At 39.0% G+C, this 27,862-nt stretch overlaps 1 protein-coding gene and 1 pseudogene across 2 annotated transcripts in view; one reads left to right on the plus strand and one right to left on the minus strand.

The window, feature by feature from the left end:
• The window catches only part of MLLT3 (MLLT3, super elongation complex subunit), a 283,980-nt gene extending 269,134 nt beyond the window's left edge, over positions 1–14,846 (plus strand). Inside the window, exons 9-11 of one of the 2 annotated variants that reach the window (XM_025360181.1) lie at positions 3,447–3,518; positions 4,728–4,799; positions 9,948–14,842. In XM_025360181.1, the coding sequence (XP_025215966.1) occupies positions 3,447–3,518; positions 4,728–4,799; positions 9,948–10,079 (276 nt within the window). In that variant the 3' untranslated portion in view covers positions 10,080–14,842. Of the gene's footprint in view, positions 1–3,446; positions 3,519–4,727; positions 4,800–9,947 lie in introns of both variants that reach the window. The other variant, XM_025360182.1, reaches the window with a different exon arrangement.
• Positions 14,847–23,898: 9,052 nt separating this feature from the next.
• LOC112608450 lies at positions 23,899–24,673 on the minus strand (annotated as a pseudogene).
• Between the last annotated feature and the right edge of the window lie 3,189 nt (positions 24,674–27,862).

The raw sequence follows: 27,862 nt of genomic DNA on the forward strand, positions 1-27,862 counted from the left end.
GGTTAGGAAATATATATACCATGGGAAGGCTTACCTCCTTAGAGCTATGTCTTGGAGCCAAGAAGACAAGAAACGGTTTCTTAAACCTTGTTTAGTATTGATTTCCTAGCCCCTCAAATCACTTGCACTGGGGTCAGGTGTGATGCTATCTCTTTTAAGTCAAGCTTCTGAGACTTAAAAAAAATTACTAGTATATCTTAATTCTCTAAGTTGATGATGTAAGAGAGTAAAAATTTCTTTAAAATCTAGAAGTCAACTAAATTTCACTCTGGAATGACTTTTTAGTCGTATTTGAATGTGTGTGTATGTGTGCAGGAGGGAGGGAGAAAAGTAGGTGGAGAGAGACAGGGATAGAGAAAGAGTATGAATCTGAATTTTCACAATAAATAAAGAGTTGAGAACATACTTGGAAGGACTAACTCCCAAATGGGAACACTCTGAGTTTCCTTCTTCCATACGCCTCTCCTGTTCTCTCTCTATGAATTGATAATGATCTCTGAGTTTGGTAAAGTACCAGGCAAAGCTGAATTGTCCATTGCCTTTTCTCAAATCTTCCAGGACTAGAGAAGAGGGGAAGTACTAATGGAGTCAAACATTTTCATACTGAATAAAAGTGAACATAGAGTCGCACGTCAACCAAGCAAGTAATTAACCTGAGTATTGTTGGGAGCTACTGTCATTAGCATGAAAGATCTATCAGTAGAGAATCCATCTGTGAATAACTGAGTTGTCCTTCTTCATAAAGGGTTACAGAAAAATATAATCTTGAAAGTTTGTCAAGACATTTTCTCAGATTAAAGACAAAAGTGCTACTAAACCACAATTCTTCTATTTTCAGAGACTGCTGTATCTATAAATGGAGTAGCTAGGCAGTCTGGGTGGCTCTGCTTCTCTCAGCACAGTTTAATAGGGAATAATAGAGTGTTGCATCATTTCAACCAGAGATGGTTTTTTCACTCCAAACCTCCCTTATGTGAAGTTCAAACAAAAACAAAATACCACATCTTTTTTAGCCAAAAGCTTGGCAGGGAAGGAGGGGAGAAAGGACTTGAAGGAAGGAAGTGATCCATTGGACCCGAGTTAATATTCAGAATATCATAAATCACCTATCAGCCTGCAAGGCATGTTGAATGAAATTAAAAAGAGTCTATCCAGTTAAACTGGTTTAAAATAAGCCTGTGGAAGACAAGGTGTTGTACTTTTTTATTCTGGAGTTGTTTCCCTAAAGATAAGAAATGATCATAAATAAAACAATTGTCTTCAGCAGGGCTCAGCTCTCTCAGAATGAGGTTTTGACAAAGCTGTTTATTTTGGAGCAGGGAGAGATCAAAGAAGGAAGATTAACTGAGCCCTCTCTGGGCAGCCACTCAGTAACTTGAGGCGGGTCACTGACACCCAGAGCTTTTGTTCCTGCCACTGCAGCTTCAGAAGAAAGAAACTAGGATTTCAATGTATTTTGGCCTTCTGTGCTGTAGCACTTAACGGAATGTGCGGGGTGGGACTTAAGCGTCCAAATGTTCTATTTTCTGCTTTGAAGAAAAGGTGGCAGAACTCTCTAAACCTAGTTAGCAAAGTTCTATTGCAAATACAGCGTCCTCAAGTCACTTCAACACCCAGAGTACAGGAGTTGGAGGAGGGGATCGTGGGAGGCAGCGGGATATGATGGGAACAAAATTCAGTTCTGTAATGCACAAGGCAAGCAGGCAGGGACTTTTTTTTTTCTTTCTTGCCTGAAATCTCAGCGGATTGTCTCTGCATGCCCAGCCCAGTATCTGAGTTGGCGAGGAGTGCCATCTACTGACCTACTTACTCTTAGGTCTCAGCGCTGATTTTTCCCTTGAGGTCTCACTTCCAACAACAATGGAGGAGGACATTCTGAATGTAGTGGAGAATTTGGTTTCCTTTACAGTGGAGCATGTTAAAAATGATTGCCTTGCCTCTGCTAATAAGTAATTTCCCTGTGTTGCCAAAAGTATTGTATTTTAAGTTAGCCTGGTCAAATTAGTCTTTTGGTTATCTTCATAGTAAAAATGATGAAAAAAGCATGATTCTTAGGAAAGACTGTTAGAAAGACACTTTTTACCCATGCATTATTCTCAATTAAAATAAAAATTTGCCCTTTCAGGAGTATTTGGTCTTTTCCAGGATGTCATGTTCCTATCCTCATCCAATAAAATGTTTATTAGTAGTATAAAATGTTAAAACTGAATGGGAATCTGGGTGTTATCTTGTTCATTTCTCCCATTTCATCCTTTGCAGTCCGAAAATATTAAATGATAAGGCTGAGACTTGAACTTGGGCTTCTGAGCCTAATCAGTGCTCTTACCGTTACAGATTAAAAGTGGACTTATTCTTAAAATCTTTATGTTATGGAATGTAGTAAACTTGTGGACAGAACTGTTACTAAGTTAGGGCAGAGAATGGGTAAAGAGAACAGTAGGAATATAAAACTTCTTAAGATAAAGTAGGTCCTTTATTTGGCATTTTCCTCCTCTAATATTAGTCTCCAATTATAACAACTCACTTCATAATGAGTTATAATGAAAAATACAAATTACTTTGCTTTTTGTGTTTATACACATTTGTAAGCACTCATCATTTATAAATTTAGTGGTTTCAAGCTTTTTCAAGTGAGGGCCATTTAAAAATACTTCCCTTTTAATCCTCAGTTTTGAAGATGCTGTCAAAGAAATCAGCTGCATTTATTAAATAATAATTTGCTTCTCCTTTTTATTAAGTAGAAACATAGCTTCCCACCAAAGCTTCTGTACAGTACATAAAACTATTCATAACTTAAGTTGTAATCAGTCCAGATAAAAGGGAAAGCACTTGGCATTTTACCAAGGGTAAACATATCGTTTCTTAAAACACAGAAGATAGTCCTATCTCTTTATTTCTTGAGTTGGAGGATCCCAAATTGGGAGCAACTAGTATAACTCATGGCCATCTTCATTTCCAAAGCTGCATCAGTTTTGTGCACATGAGTAATTTTAGAATGTGAAAGTTAGGTACTAAAAAGGGCATTTGAGTATTTGTTTTTGTCATCCCTAGCATACTGAGCACTAGTAGTCATGCTGAAACAGCAGAATGAATAGGAAAAAAATTCTTGCCAGAGGGAACTATAATCTCAGCATAACTCAGCTGCTATACATATGGTGAGAGTGTTGTCGCAAAAGAGAAGCAGCCTTGGAAGCTTAGATCAATTTCCTTATCATCAACTGTTTTTTTTAGTTCTACTCCTCTGACTCAGCATTTCAGATCTAAGTAATTTATTTTCCAAGGAAAATAAGATTAGAGAGAAGAAGAAAAATGTATAGAAAAGAAATGCTATTTGGAAAGTAAATGTTACTGTACATTTCATTCAGTGAGTGCCTTTGTTTAATGTGGCTGGTTAGCTAAGAGATGTTTGAAATAAAATTTAACACAGCGTTCTCTTTGATCCCTAGATTCTTGAAGTCAAAAGTCCAATAAAGCAAAGCAAATCAGATAAGCAAATAAAGAATGGTGAATGTGACAAGGTAGGTTTCCAGTCTGTTACTAGCAGAGCTCCAACACTGACAAGCCTTCCGTTTCTTTGTGTTCCCCTTGATCATCCTTGCTGGTTCTCCTTTCATTTTCTTTATCAAAGTGCCCAAGATGCCCAAATGATGAGTATTTCGTCCCAGTGCTTTGTAGTATGTTTTCCATGTGTTGTTTATATCTTCAGTATTAAGCTTGGCCTTATGCTGTCATATGCCGTGTTGCCTACATTGCCAAGGGATTTCAGGCACACTGAATTGGGAAGTAAGAGAATTGTGGTAGAGGTAGCCGGTTAAGGAATCTCAGATGTAGATGAGCAAGACATCTGACGCTAGTGCAGTTTGTTTTCCCAGAGTGTGCATCATGCTTCTGAAATCTGACTACAAGACCTAATGGGGTTAAGTTACCTGATTTGGGCAGGGCCCTAACCCTTCTTTGTAGGGCCAGGGCAGACCTCTGTAATGCTTCACAAATCTTTCATTTGCCTTTATTGCAAATGGTGCTGGGGGCACCCGTGCAATTATGCTAACAAAGACTCGTGAGTCTGAGCATATGGAAAGAGAGGTACCCCCTCTCCCCTTTCAGGGGAGCTCTTCACAAATCAGATGATAATTAGTGATCCCTGTTTTTCATAATACATTCTTCTGTTCTTCTGTCACTTGCTGGCATTGCTTACTGCAATGTTTGGTATGACCAGGAAGCCTTTTTAAAACAAAAACAAACAAACAGGAAAACCCCCACAAAATTGCCCTGACTTAATTGGTAATGTACATTGTTGTTTCCATATTCAAACTTAGAAATTTTTTTCTCTTAGAAACCTTCTGAGATTCAAGAATGGAAAAAAAAAGTATGAAAGTAGCCTTTGTTAACATGTTTAAACTCACAATTTAGCATTGAATTTCCCTACCTTTTGTAGAGATATTGTTGGAGGAAAGTGAGTCTACTGACTTGAATCTTCATAAGAGCAATTAAGTCCAAGAATTCCCTCCAACTCCCTTTTTAAAGTTGGCGTGATAAAGGTAATGGCTGGTCTGAGACAGGCTTGGTCTGCAGAGGCCTTTGGGCACTAAGTGCACACAGCCTGGACTGGAGTGGTATAATGAGAACCTCCAACTGCTGCTGCTTGTGTGTTTTTACTTACATATTCATTTATTTTTGAACTACTTCTTAAAGTGCTTGTCCTTTTGGGGGACATTCTTCTCTTTCAGGCATACCTAGATGAACTGGTAGAGCTTCACAGAAGGTTAATGACGCTGAGGGAAAGACACATTCTGCAGCAGGTGAGAAATGCTTTTTAGCACAACCCTTTCCAGAAACATCAAGACTTGGTTTGTCCTGCAGTAGTGTGATAGCACCTGGAGGCCACTGCAGCCCTACGCTATCAGAATCTGGCGAATGCCACCTATAGACGTATTTGGGAAGGGTTCTCATTTCTGAGGCCACCTAGAAGTCTGCATTGGAGCTCTATGGCAATTGTTCTCCCTCCTCTAGTGCTGTGGATGATGAGATCTGGGCAATTTGGGAAGTGATGCTGGATTGTAGTGATCCCTCAGCTGGCTGGTGTAATGTGGGCTGAGGGAGGGGACAGTAGGAATGCAAAAACCTTTGGGGCCAGGCTTCTGGTTTCATGGGAAAACGGTGATAAGAATTTGAGTTAAGTGTTGTAAACATTTGTGATTCAATTTAGTAACCTTTGCCAATGATATTCTAAGGAAAATAAATATTTTCTTCATTTCCCTTATCTTGTACAACATACATTCTATTATTATGAACTCAACTGTGGAATACTTGTAAATTGGGGAAACTTCTATTAATACAATTTGATGTTTTAATAAGATAAGAAGGGTGGTTTTTCATTTTCATCTAGTTAATGATGTATGCCTCTGTTGCATTACCAGCAGCTATTGGTAATTTTTTTTTAACACCCAAAGAGTAGAATGTGTGTTCTAAATTCCAGGGCAGATATGTAGATTGTTTCACTGTTTGAATTTCTTTTTTTTGTTTTACTACTTTCAAATGACTTGACATTAATACTTAATCTACCCCAGCTGTGTGTGTGTGTGTATGTGTGTGTGGTTTTTTTTAAACATTTAGTGGCTGGGGGTCACATTTATATTCTGTGTACATTTTTGCTTACATCTCTAAATACATAATCTCAAACTTGCCAAGTTTCCTGACTGGCCTGATAAGCTTTTTAACCCTTCTAGAGTTTTAGATTTGAACAAAAGACTACAGACCTATGATTCTTAATTGCAGATAAGTTGCATTTCTTGCAGTTTCTTTTTAATTAGTATCGGTAAGGAAGCAGGACTTGAGTGGCCTACCATAAGTGGTGGTCTAGTACTTCGCTAATATTCTTCTTAGGCCTCTTTTGAAGAACTGAACGTTGTTTTACGTGTCACTTACCACATATTTGGGGCTGGCATAATGCTAATTGCAGAGCTGTTACATGATCTTTCTCATCTCTTCCCAAACACCAGCTCTGAGGCACTGTGGAGCAGTTGTCCAACAAAGTTATTTATACCCAAGCTGGGCCCAAATAGTAAGTCTCATAGGAGGTGGGACAGATGTTTGTACAGGGTTGGGATATCTTCACAAAGAAAGCCTTGCCAGTGAGTCAAGGATACTAGGCTACTGGGCAGATCTTACCTTGGGGTGTCATTGGCATTCCCAATTTAATGTTGTCCTTTATTTTGACCTTATAAGAATTGTGAAGGAAGGTGGCTTACTGGAGAATTCCATCCAAGTGGATTATTTTAGTATTCTAGAGGGAGAGAGTAATATCTATGAATTTTTAACCTGGCATAAAGGCACTCCAGGGCACACAGCATTTCACCCTAATTGCATTCCCAGGCCGGTTGAAAGCTCTCAGTCTTTGGCCTTTTGCCTTGTAATGCAGCTGAGGCTTGTGATTATGATACCATGATGCATGTCCTGTCACGGTTTACTGCTTAATTAATTCCTTTTGTAAAACATAGCACTATTGAGGACTAATGTTATTCTCCACCTTGAGGGCTGCTCATCTCATGGAATGCATTCCACGAAGTCTACGTATTCTCTGCCGTGCAGACTTGAACACCTGAAGCAGAATTTCTAGTGGGCCCAGGATCACATCTAGGTCCTTCCCTGTTAAATGCATCCTGTCCAAAAATCTGGCCTGACAATTTTATTTGGCTCACAAAAAGTGGTTAATAGCTTTGTTTTACTCTGGGGGCATGCAGTCCTGGCACTCGGCAGCTAGTTTAATGAACAGACAGCATTGGATCAGGGAGCCTGTGTTCCTAAGCCACTTTTTCAAAGGGTATAAATACAATAGAGTAGACACAGTCAGATCAAGAGAAGTGATTACCTAGGACTGATGAATAATTTGATTCATCTTTAAACCACATGTTCCACATTTATTTGGAAAGTGACATTGAACACATCTAACATCCCCAGCAATTCATTCTAAGCCTGGATTTGCATCCACGTCTGGGAGAAGAAAACTCTGTGGGAAACCAGGTTTCCTTAGAGGAAACTAAATTGCTTAGTTTAGCAATTTAGAATCCAGCCATCATTCTTTTCGAATTGTCTGCAGGGAATGGGGAATCCGTGGCATATTAGAATATTCCTTCTAAGAACCCAGAGAAGTCTCCCTGAGAAGTGTTCTGCTGAAAATGATGTTCCCCATCCTGGGAAATAACTTGTCATATCTCAGCACCCCTTATAGATTTGAGCCTGATGGCCTACCCCTTAACCAAGGGTAGGGCACACATTTTTATGTGGTGGTAGTCAGTGCTTTCCAGACCATAGTAGAGGCCATTCTATGGGAAGACCTATGTTATCCCAGACCTGGCTCTACTCCATAGAGAAGCAGTTAAAGTAAAGTCTGTTCATTACTTCTCACACAGAGGAGAGGCTGCTTCACATGGAAAGAACCCTGGTTTTTGAAACTATAATCAGACTAAAATCAGTGCATTTACCTTTTTATAATTACAAATTGGGGAAGGGAGCCACAGATCTGACAAGTGGATCTCACCCTGTTTAAAACAAAATGAGACATCCAGCAGCCTGCATAGTACCCCTTAAAAGGCTGATGTGGCAGGAAATAATCCATCATGAATGTTTTCACAACAACCATCATCTGAAGAGTGAGTTAAGCAGTTTACACACTCTTCCTTTTCCACTACCCATATGTACCCAATTGCCTGTTTTTCTTATCTGCAGTCACTCTATCTACTATTATTATTGTTTTGGACAGACATTAATTATTGTACTATGATGCAGAGTAATGACATCAAGGTCAAGCCACACTGCATCAGCAAAGAGGGTATTCCTGTAGAAAGGCAGAGTGGAGTTCTTCAGGCACTCGTGGGGTATGTTCAGGCTTTGTGGCCTGTATCAATGGAATAAAGCATGTTAACGTTGTTTCTGATCTGACTATCAGGATTCCTAGAAAGGAATGCACACTTATTTTTCTTTATGGAGCCCTTACTTAAATGAGGATGTGGGCACATGCTCTAATAATTCAAATCATTAATGCTGTTCCCTTTGGCAAATAATTCCCAACTCCCCAACTGCTGCCACTGCTACTACATTAAGGCTGTTTCTCTGCATCTACCTTGATGTATTCTTATGGGCTCCCATAAAAATGTGGGGCTCATTTAGTTAGATTTATCAGATCCCCGTTATATCGTTGTGCATGTGTGGCTGCAGGCCGGGCGCAGCACGCTGATAGAGGAAGTAGGGGTTGGTGATGGAAATACTGGAGATCTGCAAGATAGCACAATGCATGAGAAATGCCCGGGCTCAAGTTTCTAGTAGGCAAAAGTGTTTATATGCTTTAAAATTAAGTAGCTTTTTTCTAGAAGGAATTTTTTTATTGCCCAGTTTTCTATTTGCTGTTAAATAATTAGGGAACAACTATATTGGGTCATGGAAAACTGTTTTCTTAAAAGAATTAGTTACATTTTTTTTTTTATTCAAGCAGGCCTTTCTGAGTTTTAGTTTCTGCATTTTCTTGCCTTATTTATTTTAGTGCTAATGAAATGGCTAACACTCATTGGGGGCGGGAGGAAAAAGCATCAGGTCTATAATTCATGTGCACTTTAGTTACCTCCCAGATAATTAAGGATCAGTTTATAAGGTAATCATAATCATGTTATCCTGACTTAGGTAGCAATTTACCATTTATAAGAAGCTTTGCTTATGATACCTTATTTGATCATCTGCCCAAACTTGCACAAGTAGAATAGGTAGCATTACTCCCATTTTCCAGATGAGGAAACTGAGGCTCAAAAGTTATGATGTTCTAATACCATTGAAAGAGTGAGCAGAGTCAGAACTTGATATACCAAATCCAGAACTCTATTCTAAATGCTTTGTCAATTACCTACTGGGCAGCTGGCTGGGGGAAGGAGTCAAATTCTGGTCAGCTTGTTATTTCCATTGTATAAATTTGAAATTATAATAGCTCTGAAGAGACTACTTGTTTCCATCCCAAAATTTACACATTTTCACTAGATCCATAGTATTTTTGCACAAAATGGCAAAACTAAAAATTTATTCCAGAAAATACATAGTCTTAGTTCAATCGATGTTAATTATATAGTAAGTATATGATTGGGCATAGCTGTGTGTTTGTGCTTCTGTATGTATGTGGATATGTGTGGATGACTTGCTGAAAGTTCTATTACTAATAACTAATAAAACAAATGAGTGTCCATTTTAGATCTTTTAGTGTCAATAAGATCTTGTTGGATAAATTTTTACATAAATGTAACACTTTAACCACAATTGGGTATACCCCTTCTAAGAATTTCTTGATGCATGTAACAGAACCTTGAGTCTAATGGTTTAAGCAAGTAAGGTTTTCTTCTGACTCCCTCCCCACCTAAAACAGTAACCATCACCTCTGTCATTTAACATTTTTCTGAAAGTTGGAGCCAATACAAGAAGAAATGAGGTTTTCCAAATTATTAACAATTATATAATGATAAAGGAAAATGATTTTATATAGCAGTGTGTGTGTATGTGTTTGTACTGAAGTAAAAGTAGTTTTGTTATTTCTAGGCTGGATTTTTCTTATGTTTAAGTGTAATCACTGTCTGTTGAGTCAGTAACTAATTTTTAAAGGGGTCTTGAAATGTTATCTATCCCCAACTGCTCACTCACAGTTAAATATTCTGTTCACGACTTGAAAGCAGGAATGAGTTTAAAGGGTATGAAAAGCAAGACAAGTTCTCACTGGGAATTTCTAAGGCTTAATATACCTTTGACTTATCAAGTTGACTGAGACAATTTAATGCTATTCATGGTATGGGACCTTGTTGCTATAAATATGCATATTTATCACTTCATTCCATATTTGATCGCCCCTCTATTACTCTCTCTTTGCCTTTTGATGTTTGCTGCTTATTGCCCAAACTTTCTCTTCTTCACTCCTCTAGATCGTGAACCTTATAGAAGAAACTGGACACTTTCATATCACAAACACAACATTTGATTTTGATCTTTGCTCGCTGGACAAAACCACAGTCCGTAAACTACAGAGTTACCTGGAAACATCTGGAACATCCTGAGGATATAACAACTGGATGCATCAAAAACTATTGTGTTTTTTTTTCTTTGGTTGTGATTTTTTGTTGTTGTTGTTTATATGAAAACACTCAGAATGATGCAACCAAAAGGGAAAAAATAAAAATCAAACAACCTTCAGCTTTATTTTTCTTTAAAGCCAGTCATCATCTCTTGATAAAGGAGAGGTTAAAGCAAACCAGCCTCAGCGGACCACTCTTCTCTCCAAGGAAATCCCCGGGAAGAGTTAGCCTGGATAGCCTTGAAAACAAACAAATCAAACACAACACAAGAAAACTCAAAGAATGTGTATGGTATCATGTATCTCTCTGTGGTGGTTCATTCCACAGGACGAATGCATATTCAACACACTGCCTTATTACATAACTGATCTATTTATTGTCGCATACAGATATTCTAAGTCATTGAGGGAATGACACCATCAGACATTATAAGTACTTGGTCCCGTGGATGCTCTTTCAATGCAGCGCCCTTGCCATCCCAAGCCCAGTGACCTTACTTGTATACCGTGCCACTTTCCACCAACTTTTTCCAAGTCCTTTAACTCGTTGCAGTCTGTATTTTCCACCTTTTGTTTTTCCAGTTCCAGGACACAGATTATCAACTGGGGGGACCAAATAGCCACCTTGATTTTCTTCTTTGTGGTCTTTTTCCTGAAAATTGGGGCCCAGTCCTTGGCTGTATCCATGTAATGATCTTGGACCATGGTAGAAAATGCACCAAATAGGATCATATGAATTGCTGTCTAGCCTTAGTCAATAAACTTGTAGGACTTTTAAACAAAAGTGTACCTGTAAATGTCCTGAATCCAGCATTGTTGAGCTGTCATCAACATTCTTGTGTCTGTTTTACTGTTATAATACTAGGTAAATATGGAAGTAAAGGCATTCCACAGGATCATCATTTAAAAAAAAAAAAAAAAGAATTCTGGTCCTGTTTTCTAAAAGAAAATGTTGTAGAAATTCTTAATTTGGAAATTTGGATCTATTTATTAGTAAGAGTTTCAGCTTTCTTCAGCTGCCAGTGTGTTACTCATCTTTATCCTAAAAACCTGGAATCAGAGATTTTTGTTTGTTCACATATGATTCTCTTAGACACTTTTATATTTGAAAAAATTAAAATCTTTCTTTGGGGTAAAATTCTTGGTTATTCTGCCATAAAAGATTATGTATTAACTTGTAGATTCAGTGGTTCAATACCTGTTTAGTCGCTTACTAATATTTCCAGAAGGATTTCTTGTATTGGTGAAAGATGGTTGGGGATGGGGGGATATTTTTGTTCTCATTGTACCCTTGTTTTGAAACTAGAAATCTGTCCTGTGGCATGCAAAAGAAAGCAAATTATTTTTAAAAGAACAAAACCAAAGTACTTTTGGTGTCATTATTCCATCTTCTCCATAAGTGGAGAAATGAAAAGTAAGAACAGCTCATCTTCCAAGTTTTTACTAGAAATTCAACTGAAAAGAAGAGAAATGAAGAAATACTTCTGGATCCAAAGGTTCGTCACTGGATCAGCCTTAAGAAAGTCTCTATGTGTGCTAATAGACCAGTATCTCCCTTGTTTGTTCCCATGCCAGATGCTGTCTTTTCATACAGAGATTAACTCGTGTCTGTACAGAAAATGGTCTTTCCAGACCCATTCTTTTGAGCAGTTATATAAATGCAGATTGATAATGGAGTTATTTCTGCATTTTAAAAAGGGGATTTTTTACACTGTTTCTTTCTATCCAAAGAAACTATTTTTCCTTTAAAAAAATTATAATACAGCCATGCTCCTTGTAAATTATTTCTCTGAAGCGTCCTCCCAGAGGACAAGTGTACTTTGTCAATAATGTTATGATTCTTAATGATGATTGGCATGAACCGTACTTGAAGCATTTGTTGTATTGTCCACTTCTTGATGTGCAGAGAAACTTTGAGTCATTTTGGACATTAGGTGATTGATGAATTGTGTGGTTTCAGTTGTGTTTTGTTTTAAACTTTATAGTTGGAAGGGGAGGATAATGTTTATATGGAAATGTTGCAAATTTTAAAAATATTTTAAAATTTCTAACTGCTTACATATTCTGATCAAGGCAGAGGTTTATGTGGTTTAATATATCTGTGTAGTTTAACTAGAAACGTGTATATGTAGTTTGGGCCATTTTTATTTCTGTAACTAAATTGCAGGGCAAAAAATATGATTTGCCAATGTAAAATTTTTTCCCTTAAGTTACTAACCAAGAAACTAGGTAAGATAAGAAATGACCAAACAAAAAGGATGATAAGTAGGGCAGCCATTATATGATAAACTTTAGACTTGAAAGTTAGGGAATAAAGTTAATTTCTTCAGAATATCCTAAAATGTAAGTTTGTAAATTGATAAAAATCAGAAAAACTTACCCATCTTCTACTCATCAAGATAGCAAAATAAGTTTTTCACAAAATTAAGAGTGAGAGTTATGTTATTTTTTTTGAAGTGGTAATCTTGCTCTCATCTCTTTTTTAAATACAGAAGTAAAAAGATCCCTTTGAATTAATTTCAAGTAGTTATAATACCTCTCTTAAAGTAACCCCTTCAGTTCTGTCACATTTATATGCACCCAACTTTGAAGCCTATTAAGAATATATTTGACACATGAGTACCCTAACAGTGGCTCTGGTTTCTTAAGCACAAAGGGAAAATGGCAGGGTTTAATTTCTTTGGTGTACATATATAAATAGATGTTTCAAATAAAATTAATTGGGTGAATGTGAATATGGTTTGAACCAGCCAGAGTATGATAAACTTTAAAAAATTTTTTTCCTCAGTGATTAGCCAGGGGAAAAAATATATGTACAGAACTCCCATCCCTATACCCCCTTATAACTTAGCTTTTGCCTCTGGTTTTGCAGCAGGATGTGTGTTGGTGGGTTTGGGGGTCCTTCTGTCTTTGGATGTAACAGTCATGTTAGCAACAATATTTTGCAGTTATTTCATGATCCTCAGCATAATCTGCCTCTGTTGATCTTAATACAGACAAATGGGTATTTCTATATATGCGTTCATATAGTATCAAGGGAAGACTATAAAAACTTCAGATCAGGAGACAAAAACTTTAGGAAAAAATATCTCAGAGTGTCCTAAACATTTTAAATTGCTAGGCAAATCTCTCTAATCTGAATATTCACCCATTGGTGGAAACAGCCAATAATATTGGATTTCTTCCAGTAAAAAGTTTCTTCAACCAAAAAAAAAAAAAAAAAAGGGTTTTTTGCCCATGTCTTTTACAGACCCACCTAATCTTTTAAAAAAAAAGAGAAGAAACAATTTTAGGCCTGTATAACATCCCATTTACCACTTCAAGCTCCACAAATGTAGTTAATATACTTGTTTAAGAGAGACTTTACTCTTAAATGTTTTAACTCTGCCTACTTAATGGAGTTGGATGTCCAGTGTTAGAAACAGTCAGTGTCTATTTGGTGGCTCGTGTTTATTTTTGTCACTGTAGAAGTGATCCGCTCTGGAGTAATTTGCTGTATGCTTATTACCTTCCACCTTTAGCTTTTTGTGTACTAATGCTATGTACTGCTCCTATATTTATATATACATATATATATATATACACACACATATATATTATCAGAGTAATCTTGCTTTGGACTGTTGCTCTAAACTATGACTATGATGTAGAGACTACTACAGCTGCAGTGAATGTTAAGGAGTCTGTTCCCATGGTTTAGTCTAGTCTTGGGCTGGAAGTCTACATCTTTTAACCTCTTTTGTTTTATATGATGTTTTTTATTATGTAGGCACTGCCATCCCTGAATATTCCTTGTAAAGATGCATTGAAGAAGTCAATTTAAAAGGAAGACAAAGCCACCGCTGTCTGTAAACTGTAAATATGTATTTTGGCACTTGTACTCCAGTATTCTGAAAATAGAGTTATGATGGAAATGCTGACAGATCCTTAATGGTGGCCAGAGCTACCATGCAGTGCAAAAATAAATTAAGTGAAAATGTATTATTGAGATTAACAGTGCAAGGCCAATACCTTTTATAAATCTGTCAGTATCTTTTTAATGGACTGTGTATGTGTAGTTATGTTGAAAGACACATTGTGTATGTGTACATGCTTTTGTGTGAATTCAAGGCACACTGTAAGATGTATTTCCCTTCTCTAAAATCCATGTTGAAATGTAAGTACAGATTGATAGAAATAGGTGTTTTACTTAAACTCATATAATCTGTTGCAGCACCGTTTTTAAAATGTATAATTGTACTGATTTGCTAAGAGTCATTTGACCAAAGTTTGGCTTTATTTTGCATAGAGGAAAAATTAGCCCCTAGCCTTTTCTCAAAAAGTGATGCTGTTTCTAAAGAAGAGTAGATGGGGAGATCTGAGGCATCCAGAGAAAGGACAATGCGTCCAAAACCAGCTGAAGGCAGAGAGTCCACGCCTCATTCATTTTAGGAGTCCCTCATGTCTAGAACCATCTTCTGTGTCCTAAAGCCAGTATATATATAATTTTTTAAAGCTCTGCAAAGATTGGAACAAGAAGCGGTGGGATGCATTCTTGGCATAAACTGGGCTATGTATGCATGATGTTTTTTCTTTCTTCCCCATTTCTTTGGAGGGTTTTGTTCAGAAACAATGTGCTATAGCCAGAGACAGTCGATCTTACAAAGTCCCTGCATTTACTTTCACAGCAGGAACTGCTACCTTGATTAGACAGGAAGAAGAGCAACTACAACAAAGAGAATAAAATACATTCAGTTTGGTAAATAACCAAGGAATTGGGTGTGATGCTCTTACTTAATAGTAAAGAGATTTACATCAAATTTGAGAAACTGACTTTATCTTCATTCAGGCTGACAAGCCATTTAGGGGATTAGAGGGGACTGCTTTGTCTCTTGTCAACCCGAGACTGATTTTAGGTGTGGAATCATCAGTCCCAGATGGGCTGGGATGGCAGTAGAACTTTCTAATGGCCGTACTTGGATTGGACTAATCTGTTTCCTTGTTGCGGCATAGATACTCATTTTTATTTAAAATAATGGCCTTATACCTTCTCCAGTGTATAGAAAGGGTCAAGAGCAGCACCAGGCCCTGCCGGAGCACACTCACCCAGGGGTGCACTGCACCACATGGTTTTCCCCAATAATTTGTTCCCTGTCTCTTCAATTTATGGCCCCATTTTGATATGCAAGGAAACCTGGAGAGAGATGACAGATAACCAAGCCTGACCCCCAGACCTCTCTGGTTAGTAACTCAGGGAAATAAGTCTCCAAAACTAGTGGTCTTGTTTTATTCTGATTAGTGGAGCAACTAAGGGTATTTTATTGGTTTCCTTGCCAGGGATACCACCCAAATAGAAAACACAGAGCACATTTCAAAGCTTCTGCTTTCTCTGCCAGGTAATAGTATCCATACCTTCCTGTTTATGCGGTCCCCTTCTGTAGAGGTGCTTCCAATTTTTTCCAGAGGTTGTTAAATTGCCTTTGGCTCTCAGCTTAGCCTCTTGGTCTTAATTTCCCCCTAATTAAAGAAGGGTAACCAATGTGGTCCCTAGGAGCTAGTGAGAGAAATGTACAGCACAAACCAAAAAACACTCTTGATAATGATAATTGGGCCCTATGGCTCTTAAATAACAGCACAAATAGTCTACCACCTGAATCAGAAGGCTCCTTGAGTCCACTTTTATAACAATTCAGGGTGACTACTGGGGTCCTGGGTAATCCGCACGGAACAGGAGGTGCCCACAGGGAGTGGGAGATAGGTGGTGAGTAAAGACAAAGTTATTTGCTCATTTTCCTCTTTTAATCATGTCTCCCACCCCATGCAGTCCCCACCACAGAGTTCTGAAGCTTCAAAAGGGTAGAAAAGGATAAATCCAGGCCATTAAAAGAAAATAATCAAAGCTATTGAAAAGATAAAACAAATGAGTCGCACTAAAAGGGCCGTCTGTGCAAGTAATAAGGTTGAAATACTGATACTGATTTCCTAGCCGAACAGCATTCCTCACACATGTGGTTTGTGTATCCGTGTCTGGGTGGGTGGTCTGGTGAGAAGTGCTAAACGCAGCAAGATGGCTTAGTTTTTGAGCAGTGGAGGGAAACTTTGGGACAGGCTCAGCCCGTGGCATCTATAGTCCCTGCAACATAAAGAGGCTTTCCTTTTGCTTTGTTCCAGGATAGAAAGTTTTAACTTGGCTTATTCATTTAAATGTGAGCCTCTATTCTGCGCAGAACAAATCAGAGGGTGTATGTGTGAGAGAGAGAGAGAGAGTGTGTGTGTGTGTGTGTGTGTGTGTAAGAACCTTCTTGTCTCTCACCGCCCCAGCCCTAGGGGATGGGATGTGTGGCATAGAATGTATAACCCTTCATTTGTTGGAATATATTCCCTGGGTGCTAAGCACCTATTAATATCTCTTTTGAAAGGGACGCTGTTTTAAGTAACACCTCAGTTTAGCTAGGACAGGAAATAGCATTAAATTAAAGGTACATATGAATATGGTCCACAAGCAATCCAAATAAAGGTAGACCCCCCTAAAAGCACATTTATACTAATGAGAATGCCAAATGAAGCACATTCAGTTCAAAGGGGGAGACTTGTTAAGGGAAGCTTCTTTCATTCAGGAAACATGATGCCCAGCGATGGCTTTTGAGAGACACAAATCATTGCCAACTCACATCTGAAGACAGGCTGCTTCATGAATATCCCTCAGAATTGTTAGATGTCGGGAGTTTTGACTTTAAATCAATTGGGAGATAAATCATTGTTTTCCAGATTACAATATTTACTTGTTTCTATGTTTATTATCTGTCTCCGCCACTAGAACAGAAGTACCTGAGGCTAAGAACTTTGTTTTGGTCACTGCTGATTCCAGGACCTAGAACAAGTCCAAGACATACGAGACACCTGTATTTATCAAATGAAAATGTGGGAGCATTTTGTGGAACATGAACCTCTTTTGACATTTCATGAGAAATGGTTTTGCATTTAAGGTTGGAAACAGTGCCCAGTATATGACCCTCTTGGCAATTCATGACATGATAAAATATTATATCTTTGGAAAGCCACATGTTCTACCAATAGTCAAACTTGTTTAACTTTATTTAATGCAATATTTCCCAAACTGTATGTAACACAATAGTAGTTATGCAAGATAATAATAGCGGTTTGGCATTTAAAATAATGTTTCTTTATCAAAATAGTTTTTAAACTATATTTCATTCTTCAAGGTTTATAATATAGTTTGGGTAGCACAGTTTCAGAGAAGGACAGCACAGCTATTACTATCTCTAGAAGTGGTTTTCTGGATTAGCTAATCATGTAACTTTTTGACCAAACTGGATTTTTTTTTTTTTTTTTTTTTTTTTTTGATACAGGATTTCTCTGTGTTGCCAGGGCTGTAGTTCAGTAGCTATTCACAGGCACGTCATAACATGCTATGGCCTTGAACTCCTAGGCTTAAGTGAACCTCCCACCTTGGTCTCAGAAGTAGTTGGGACTACAGGTCCATACCATCAGATCTAGCAAACTGGAACACTTTTGAGAAGGAAATGGGACACTATTAATAATCATCCCAGGACAACATGAATAAATCAAAGCTGTCTTTGGCAAATCAGGGCATGTGGTCACTGTAGCTTCGAGGAAAACACTTTGGGACGTGTGGAACTGAAAGTATACCTTCAGATTTCTCTTTCTATCACTTTTATCATATGCACTTACCATGCATATGATAAAAGGTGTTTGGTTGGGCTGTGTAGGGTAGAAAAAAATCTTTCCTCACCCATTGCAAGGTTCATGGCTGACACCCCTATATTAAAAATAGATTAACAAGAGAGAAGCAGAGCAGATTCATTGAACCAAAGTTTTATGTGACATGGGAGCCATCAGAAATGAAGGTCCAAGAGACCCAGAGGAAGCTCCATTGATGAATGGACAGTCATGCGGAAGTGTCCATAAAGGAGGTATGACATAATAGTAATAAACTGGGGGCACTTAACAAGGCCTGATTGTTCAGATTCTTCTGGCCTCAGGGTATAGGGCAGGACTCCTTTGGAATGAAGATCTTTTTGACCTCCTTTCAGGTGAGGTAAGTCAGAATTTTTTTTTCTTTTTTTGAGAAGGAGTCTCGCCTTGTTGACCAGGCTAGAGTGCCAATGGCCTGATCTTGGCTCACTGCAACCTCCGCCTCCTGGATTCAAGTGATTCTCCTGCCTCAGCCTTCTGAGTAGCTGGGATTACAGGCATCTGCCACCATGCCCGGCTAATTTTTTGTATCTTTGGTAGAGTTGGGGTTTCACCATGTTGACCAGGCTGGTCTTGAACTGCTGACTTCAGGTGATCTGCCTGCCTCAGCCTCCCAAAGTGCTGGGATTACAAGCGTGAGCCACCACGCCCAGCCCAGAAAATTTTTTAATGACCAGTCTTCATGGGAGAAATGTGGGGAAAAGAGTGATCTTTCTGCTTCCGAGTTTTGTCAGTTTCCTTCAGTTTAAAATACTCAGTATGCCAAGGTGCCATATTTTGGGATATTGTGTTCTGAACCTTGACAGCTGCTGTTTTGTGGTAACAATTGAGAATCTCCCTCATAGTAAGGGTAGGCCCACAGGATCCAGGGTTTAAAGGGCATTATCAGTGTTGCTGAAGAGGCTTTGCAGTTGATGTGGTCTCCAAGCCAGCCCTTCCTTCCTCACCCCCGCCCTTGTGTTAGCCTATCAGTTGAATAGGTGAATAGGCTGGTATTGAACATAAGTCCTGCATGCAAGGGTGCATTCCATATTTGGGGTCTCTGGCCCCATTTCCTGAGCCTGTTGCATGTTGAGGTTGTGTTTGTTTTCCTCATACCTGACACCTTTGAGATGCTACCTCTTCATTGTCACCTGCCGAGTCACTCTGGCTGCACTGCCACGTCCTGGTGGAATTGCTCAGCTGGCAGGTCCTCTCCCTGTTAGAGCATGTTCTGGAATTTTGTAGGTTCTCACTCTGTCTCCAAGTCCTACTACCTGATACCCTTTGATATTTTGGTGATTCCAAGTTGTATGGGCACAATTCCTAGCACAGACCAAATGCTCAAAAAATGATGAACCAATGAAATAAACGGCTGTAAATAAATATCTTCCTTGGCTTGCAAGTAGGTTGCTACCTTGATGCCAATTCTCTGCTGCCTCTTTCCTTAAAAGTATGTCTTATTCTGCTACTATATTAAAGGTAGTATAATATTAGAGGCAGAAAGGTTTGGTTTTGAATGCCAGGTCTGTCACTCCTAGCCATATAACCTTAAAACAGTATACTTTCCCAGACTTTGGTTTTCTCATTTGTGAGATGAAATGAACAATGGACCTCTGTTTTAAGGTGATTGTTAAAATTAGATGTTTGTAGCACACTTAGCACACTATGCCTGGTCCACAGTAAAGTGCTTAATAAATGGTAGTTACGATGCTGTTGGAGTCTGATGAGACAATTCTCTCAGTGAATTCTCTATTCTCTTGTTGGTGGATAATTTTGCCAATATGTAGTATTACACTGGTGCTGTTTGCCATTCAGCCCCAAGTGTCTTCAGCCCCTTGTGATCATTGCCCTTCCTCAGGTGCACATTCTTGCAGGGCAGTCATCAGCTATGGAACTGACTACTGCTCCTTCAAAGCTGTTTTCAGCCCACTGGAATGACAGGGAGCCAGGTCTCTTGACTCAGAGCTGGGCCACATAGAACAGATAGAGTTGAACACATTTCCACCTGATGAGCTCAATTGCTAGAGGTAACACTGGTGAAACTGAGGTCATAGGTTCAAGCCCCTTGTGAACTCACTGGTTTGCCCTCTGGCACGACTACACACTTCCTGAGCCTATACAAACATGTCATGAATGGCGTCCTGGATCACAGGAAGGACAGTGTGAGAGCATGCCCTTTCAAACATGGTTGCATAGTGCCTTCTGGTGAAGTGTGGGTATACAGTATGAGCATCACTGTCATCTTTACGCAGCAGTGGCTTACCACTTTGGCGAGTGGTATTTGTGTGGGAAGCCATTCTCTAGAGAGGGTTGGGCATTCACCTGGAGTAAGCCCAAGTTGTGATCTTGGTTAGCCAGACGTTCTACTGATTTATTTACCATGTACAAGACCTTAGAATGATGTCACTTTTTCTTAAGGCACATATGCCACATAGAAATGGCCATTGTTATTGTATAGTCTGTGATTTGATTTATAGCAAGCATCTCAGTAACCTTTATTTCACCATTATACTCTTAAAAGCCACACCACAGTCTTGAAAGGGATGTGGCTGGCCACATCATCTTATAGAGGATACAAATGTAGCCCTTTGCTATGTTGAAATGCAAAGAAATGCTAATTTAGTCACTATTACTCTCCAAATTATTTTTTTCTCTTAAATATTGTATGATATGTTAGTTTCCTATTGATGTAACAAATTGCCATAAACTTTGTGGCTTAACACAAATTTATTATCTTACAACTTCAGGGGTCGGAAGTGTAAAGTGAGTTTCACTGGGTTAAAATCAAACTGTCAACAAGGCTGCATTTCTTCCAGTGTCTTTTCCAGGGGGAGAATCCATTTCTCTACCTTTTTCATCTTCCAGAGGCCACCTGCATTCCTTGGTTCATGGCCCCTTCCTCTATCTTCAAAGCTAGAAACATAGCTTCTTCTACTCTCTCTGACTCTGAACTGTGTCTGTCTTCCATCATTTTTTTTTTCTCTCCTGAGGCAAGGTCTCGCTCTGTTACCCAGGTTAGAATGCAGTGGCATGATCACAGCTCACTATAGTCTTGAATCCCTGGACTCAAGCAATCCTCCCACCTCAGCCTTCCTAGTAGCTGGGACTATAAGCATGCACCACCATATCCTGCTAATTTATTTTTTGTAGATACAGGGTCTTGCCATGTTACCCAAGCTGGTCTTGAACTTCTGGCCTCAAGCCATTCTCCTGCCTTGGCCTTCCAAGGTGCTGGGATTGCAGGCCATGAGCCACCATGTCCAGTCTTTCTTTCATCTTTGACTGAAACTTGAATTACCTTGGGACCCCCCAGATAATCTAGGAACATTTCCCTAGCTCAAAATCCTTAACTTTGCTCATTTGCCAGGTACTGTAACATATTCACAGGTTCTGGGGACTAAAAAGTAGTCATCTTTGGGGAACCATTATTATGCCCCACAGATAGGAAGGTGCCAGCTTTGAAATCTCCATCCTTCAGAATGTTTAAAGTCTATTTAAATATCTAAGCAGAACTTATTTGGCCCACATTAAAGCAATTTGCTACTAGTTCCAGTAATTCATAGTGCAGTTATTCATAATATCATAATTTATGATGATGACTGTGGTGGTGATTTCTTCAGAAGTTGGAGACAAATCCACAGTGAGACATCTTAAAAGACTCGTGTTTTATCCACGGTAATGGGAGTCATTCATGAGATATTTACTGAGTGCCTACCATGTGCCGACAATTATCCTGAGGACCTTGTGAAAATGTGGCTGCTGTGTGTGGAGTATTTCCTTTCCATTTTGCTGGTAGTAGAATCTCTTCACTCCTGAGCAACAATGTCATCATGTAGTTAGAACTTCTTTGAAGCTGTATGGAAATCCTTAACTGGCAGACAGACTGAACACCGTTTCTGGGCTCCCAGCCTCCTTATTCCCATTACAGATGGGACACTTTCTAATGTGATCTGAATTTCACAGGCTTTTTAGAGAGACCTGAATCAATGGTTCAATTTAAAGTTATGCACAGGGAGCAGCCTGGAGCACCAGCCCAGCCACGTGTGCCCCATAGTCGATGTATAGTTGCTTTTTGCTGCTCTGGTTTGGAGAATAAAGATTAAAAGCTGATGACCCCAGCTTCATCTTAAAGCACTTAATTCAGTGTTTTCCATATGCTGAACTGTGGTCTGTTTTCATCACCTAAGGAGCTTTTACAGACAACTCCTCTGTGAGAGGTTCTGAGTCAGTTGTTTTGCATGAGGCCTTGGATACTGGTATTTTCAAATGCTCCCCAGATTATTCTAATATGCAGTCAAGGTGGGAGTGTAAAAAACAAAGTCCTGATTCCCACTGCCAGGGATCCTTATTCAGTAAGTCCTACTGAATTGTGAACGTTCCTCTGGTGATTCTAGTGTGCAGCTATGTTTAGGGGTTACCATCCTAGCAACAATCTTTTGGCATTTTTAGCTATCAGGATTCTGTTTTCCTTGTTGCAAATGTAGATTCCTGAGGGCTGTCTCCATTCCAGGCTTTCTGACCCAGACTCTGGGGGCTGTGCCTAGAAAGCTGCAAGCTTAACACACATGCTTCAGGTAATTCTTATCAGGGAGTTGTAGGAAACAGTGTGTAGTGGAGCACTACAAAGAACTTAGAGCTGTGCCTTTACTTACTTAGAGCAAACCCTCATTCTCAGTTCCAGCATTTGGCTGATTTTCCCTTATGGCCAGTATTCCTGAGGCTGGGTTGGGAGTGTATGAAGGACAAGGTTATACACTGGTGGCATGGAATGTTTTGGTCCCTGAGTGATTCTCGTCAGGCTTTCTGTGTGTTGATGGCTGCCTGGAAAGCAGATGTTAGGTTAGACAACCTAACCCTGTTAGGTTGTCCGGTAAGTTATCAATAAAAAAAGATGAAGAAGTTCTCTAAAGCACTGTATATAAGAAAGAGTCAAATCAAATGCAACTCAATCTGGATAAAAGTAAACTAGAAGAATGCACCCGTCAAATTTTCTCTGAAGAAGACAACTATTGGCACTGAAAGCTTTAGTCTGTCCTGATTCAGCAAACCCACACCAAGTATAAATTTTTCAAGTTTCTTTTACATAATCAAATTTGTAGCAATTCTAGTATAAGAAAACTGTTTATTCTTGTTTCAGTGTTGCCTTTTTAATTTAAAAAATATATATGCTTTTAAACATACAGAAAATAGGAAAAAATAGCACATTGAACACCCATATACACACCAGTTAGATTCATTAACATTTTGCCGTATAGGCTTCACACGCATTTTGCAAAACCATTTGAAAACATTTTAAGGGACACTATAACACCTCATTCCTAAATAAGTATGCAAATGAAGGCATTCTTTTATAAACTACAACATCCTTCTCACAGCTCATGAAATTAGCAATAATGGTCTAATATTCAAAATCTAGTCCATATTCAAATTTTCTCAGCCCCTTAGGTTTAATCAAAGATTCCACATTGCATTAGGTTATGATGTCTCTTAAGTAACTTTAGAAGAGTTACCCTTTCCACTTTTTTTTTTTCAACACTGATATTTTGAAGCGATGAGGCCAGTTATCTTCTACAACATTCTATATTCTGGATCTGTCTGATCATTTCTTTAGTGGTGTCATTTAACTTGTTGCTCTATCCCCAGCATTTCCTGCAAACAGGAAATTAGATCTAAAGGCTTGACTGAATTTCAGTTAAAGTTTTTTGCCAGAGCACTTCATAGGTCATAGAGTGTACAGTGCAGTATGTATAGGACATACTGCATCACAGATCAGAAAACATGTCTGTTTTTTTCTGACTACTAGTGATGTAAAATGTCATCAGAGCTTAAGGAACTCTTTATTGTAAAAGTATATTTTTTCCACACAACCAACCAGTAAGTTTTTGGTGAGGTGATACTTTGATACCATGAGAATTCTAGTAGGGATGTAGCTCAACCTTTTATCTAATAGTTTTAGTATCAAAATGTCTTTAATACTCTTTTACATTAACCTATCAACTTTTTAACATTTTAAATTTAAAAATATTCAAAAACATTTGTTTGCCACAAACCATAAAGTTTTACAAAAGTAAGATTCACTTTTATAATAATGGCATATTTACTCATTAATTGGAATGTGAGCACCCTCTCTCTTTTTAATTTTGCCTCAACCCTGTATAATAGCCAGTATGCTAGCCACTCATGGACCAAGAGATTAGCATACTTCCTAAAGCATTAATATCATAAAGAAAATCTAGACATGTGGGAGGTGGTGGGGGAAGTTTTGGTGGCCCAGAAGGAAATGGAGGCAGCAAGCATGATAGGAAGTGGGGTGGTGTGGGTGGTGGGCTATTGAATTTTAGACCTGACCTGGCTTTCCTGGTCCCAGAATTCCATGGAGTAGCACTGAATCTTGACTTTCGTTTTCATTCTCTTGAGCATTCTGTCCTATATTATTAGCTACAGAGGTTGAAGAAAGTAGATCAGACAGATTTGCTCCTCTCTATCTCCACATCCAGTGTAAACCACAACACAGCTTTCTCTCTTCATATCAATTGAAGCAATGGTAGCTGGGTAAATGCAGCTGTCTTCTGACCAAATGGTAGAACATTTGTCCCGAACTTTCTACTACTTCAAGAAAGTTGCAGTGTTCTTTTCTTGGCTTTTATTCTTCTTAGCAGGTTTTCTACTAGGCATGCTTTTTGGTTTATCTGAAATTTCGCGAATGTCATCATTCTTTAGAGCCTGTTTAAATGAAGCCACAGCTTTATTATCCACTTTTATCAGTGCTATAGCATCCCAAATGTCAGAATCGTCACTCTGGCCTGTGCTGCACTAGAACTGCACCAAATCTTCCTGCTCCAGGATGCCACAGCCACTGCTGGCACTGCCCATTGCCATCGTAAGCCTACTGCCAGTTTTACCTTTCAACGAATGCATTATTTCCTAAATACTAACTACAGTCAAAAATTGTTTCCCTGAGATGATATAGCCTTCTCCTTTGGTGGCATATATTAACTTTGTTAGTCTCAATATGACTCACAGTTTGGATTTTCAGGTTCAAGAATGTTTGTGCAGAGTCATCCAAGACCTCCCTACAGGTGATTTTTTTCAGCACATTTTACTTAGTCAAATCATCAAACTATCGATCATGTCCCCACACCTAACCAATTTATAAAATTCAAAGCCATCTGCCCTGTAAGGATTCTCCATAGTCTTGATTGCAGAGTTGATTTATGACCTAAAGAAAGAGAGATTTTCGCTTAGCTTTTGGAAATATTCCCTTCTGTAGATCAAAGATGCTGGTGATTTTCAGTAAGTTGATTGAGCAGAAATAGAACTTTTTAAGTCATCCTAGTTTCATAGGATTCAAGGCATTTCTTTTCCAAGGCTGATTATTAATTTTGCATTGAAACCCCTCACAACAATAAGCCTGTTGAATAGAAACAAACTTTTGATGAATCATCAAATCATCAAATATTTTCTCTTTCTTCAAAATGAAGGGCATCCATGCTAAGTTACTTCTGATTTAAAGGTGTTTTAAAAGGATCACCAAACGTCTCCACTTGACGTCTATACTTTGTAAGAAAGACATTTTCTCTGATAAAGTATAATTGCTGCCTTCTCTGAGCATTTCTTTATGTAAAATGTGATTGGTTTCACTCCTTGAGTGATCCCTAAGTTGATTTAACTCTGGATCAGTTTGTCAATTTTAGTTGGTAACAAATGGGGAGGGAGGCAGATTTCCTGAAGGGCATAAAAATAAGATATTCATTTTAAAATCCCCTCCTCTTTCTCTTTGAACTGATTTAATACACCAGGAAGGTGAGGAGAACTGATACATAGGATGGAAACCTGAATAATTTTGACAAACCATGTGGAAGCCTTTCTTTTGTTTTAATGGAGGAATTTTGAGGATGAACCCAATTGGGAGGTGTAGGCAAATTCATAATTCCTTGGAATTTTCTTGCTTGTCTGATGGCAAAGTTAGGATGAAATGTAATCCTCCATTGTGACAAATATGCCTGCTGTTTGGCAGATTTGCTTTTTCATCCTTCCATGTGGCTTTTAATTTTGTGTGCTTCCCGAATGTAGGTCCTTTTATTGTATACTACCTATTATTTCAATAGTGTGGTATAAATTACAGTTAGGCCAATAAATAATTGTTTCTCCTCCTGGCAGGTCCATCCCACAGTTATTCTTTCGTTAGTTGTTGACTGAAGTGATTTGCCAGACTGCGAACTAGCTCTGAGGATCCCAAGTTGAAGAAGAGGCTCAATCCAGAGCTTACAGCTAGAGAGGTATTAGATAAAGAAACCAAAGGTTATGAGACAGGTGGACATGTGGTATAAGACAGTTGGGAGGACAGTGTAAGGATTTGAATGGAGTTCTACAGAGCACCAAAGATGCTTGTAACCGAACCCGTACAGGAAGGCATTCTAGGCAGAGGGAACAGTATGGACAAAGGGAAAAGCATACAGCATTTGGGACAACTACATGTAGTTTGGTATGACTTAAAGATGGAGTGCAAGTGGTAGGAAAGCAGGAGATAAAACTGAAGAAATAGGCAGAGGCCACATGATGTCAGACCTTGTTGCTAGGGTAAGGAACTTGTGCTTGATTTAGTGGATGAATGGGCAGCTATAGTGGGGGTGGATGTTGGAATAGCATGAACAGCTTTGCATTGTGAAGTAGGATCCCATACTTCTCCTCCAGAGAGTATCTACTGTAAGTATCCTATGATCCCAAGCTTTGGACACATTTAACACGAATCTTTGCATGTGTATCTCACCAAGTTTTCATTACATTTTTAATATATTATGTTATCTTTTGTTGTGTAACAAATTGCCCTCAAAAGCTAGCAGCTTAAAACAATACATATTTATTATGTCACAGTTTCTGTGTAATCTAGATATGGCTTGGCTACATCTTGCAGCTCAGGGCCTCTCCCATGGATGCAACCAAGATACTGGCCAGGTAATCTCAAAGTTTAACCAGGGCATGGTGTTTCCAAGTTCACTTAGTGATTGTTGGCAGGATTAAGTTTTTTTCATGGGCTGTTGGATTGAGGGCCCCAGTTCCTTGCTGGCAGTTGGCTGAAGGACACCCTCAGTTTCTTGCCACCTGGGCTTCCCATACTGCCAGACTGCTTTATTAAAGCCAGTAAGAAAGAGAGTCTGCTGGCCGGGCGTGGTGGCTCACACCTGTAATCTCAGTACTTTGGGAGGCTGAGGTGGGCAGATAACAAGGTCAAGAGATGGAGACCATCCTAGCCAACATGGTGAAACCCCGTTTCTGCTAAAAATATAAAAATTGGGTGGGTGTGGTGGTACCCGCCTGTAGTCCCAGCTTCTTGGGAGGCTGAGGCAGAAGAATCACTTGAACCTGGGAGATAGAGGTTGCAGTGAGCCGACATCATGCCACTGCATTCCAGCCTGGTGACAGAGCAAGACTCCATCTCAAAAAAAAAAAAAAGTCTGCTAGCAAGGTGGAAGTCATAGTCTTTTATAACCTAATCATGGAAATAACATCCCATCACTTTTGCCATATTATGTTCATCGGAAGCTAGTCACGATGTCCTGCACTCACTCAAGTAGAAGTTCCCTGTGTTGCCATGTCAGTAGGAGGAATCTAGAATGTCATCTGGATGGCTGCCCACTTTGAAGACTGGCCTTCCTCCCATTAGGAGTTTGGTGGTTGGATAAGGAATTATATTGTTTCTTGAACCAAAAGGTTTTGGATACCTGAAGACACTTCCTGATATCCCAGACAGTTGGACAAACCCAAGGAAGCAGGGGCACTGGTGGAAATTTTGTTCCTCAGTGGGGCTTCATTTTCCCTGCTGAAGGGAAATACGGCAGAGCTCTGAGGCCTGCATGAAGCAAAAAGAAGAGATTATATAGAGGAAAAGTCTCAGCTGGAATTTTTTTAGACTGCCTGTTTATGGCTTCACCAATTCAAGTTTCTGGTTTGTAAATCATGGCCATTTGTCTTTCCCTTGGGGATGGTTTTGTTGTTGTTTTGTTTTGTTTTTGTTTTTGTTTTTGAGACAGGGTCTCATTCTTTTGCCCAGGCTGGAGTGCAATGGCA

The sequence above is a fragment of the Theropithecus gelada genome, chromosome 15 (genome assembly GCF_003255815.1).
Source record: "Theropithecus gelada isolate Dixy chromosome 15, Tgel_1.0, whole genome shotgun sequence".
In the NCBI taxonomy this organism is placed as follows: domain Eukaryota; kingdom Metazoa; phylum Chordata; class Mammalia; order Primates; family Cercopithecidae; genus Theropithecus; species Theropithecus gelada.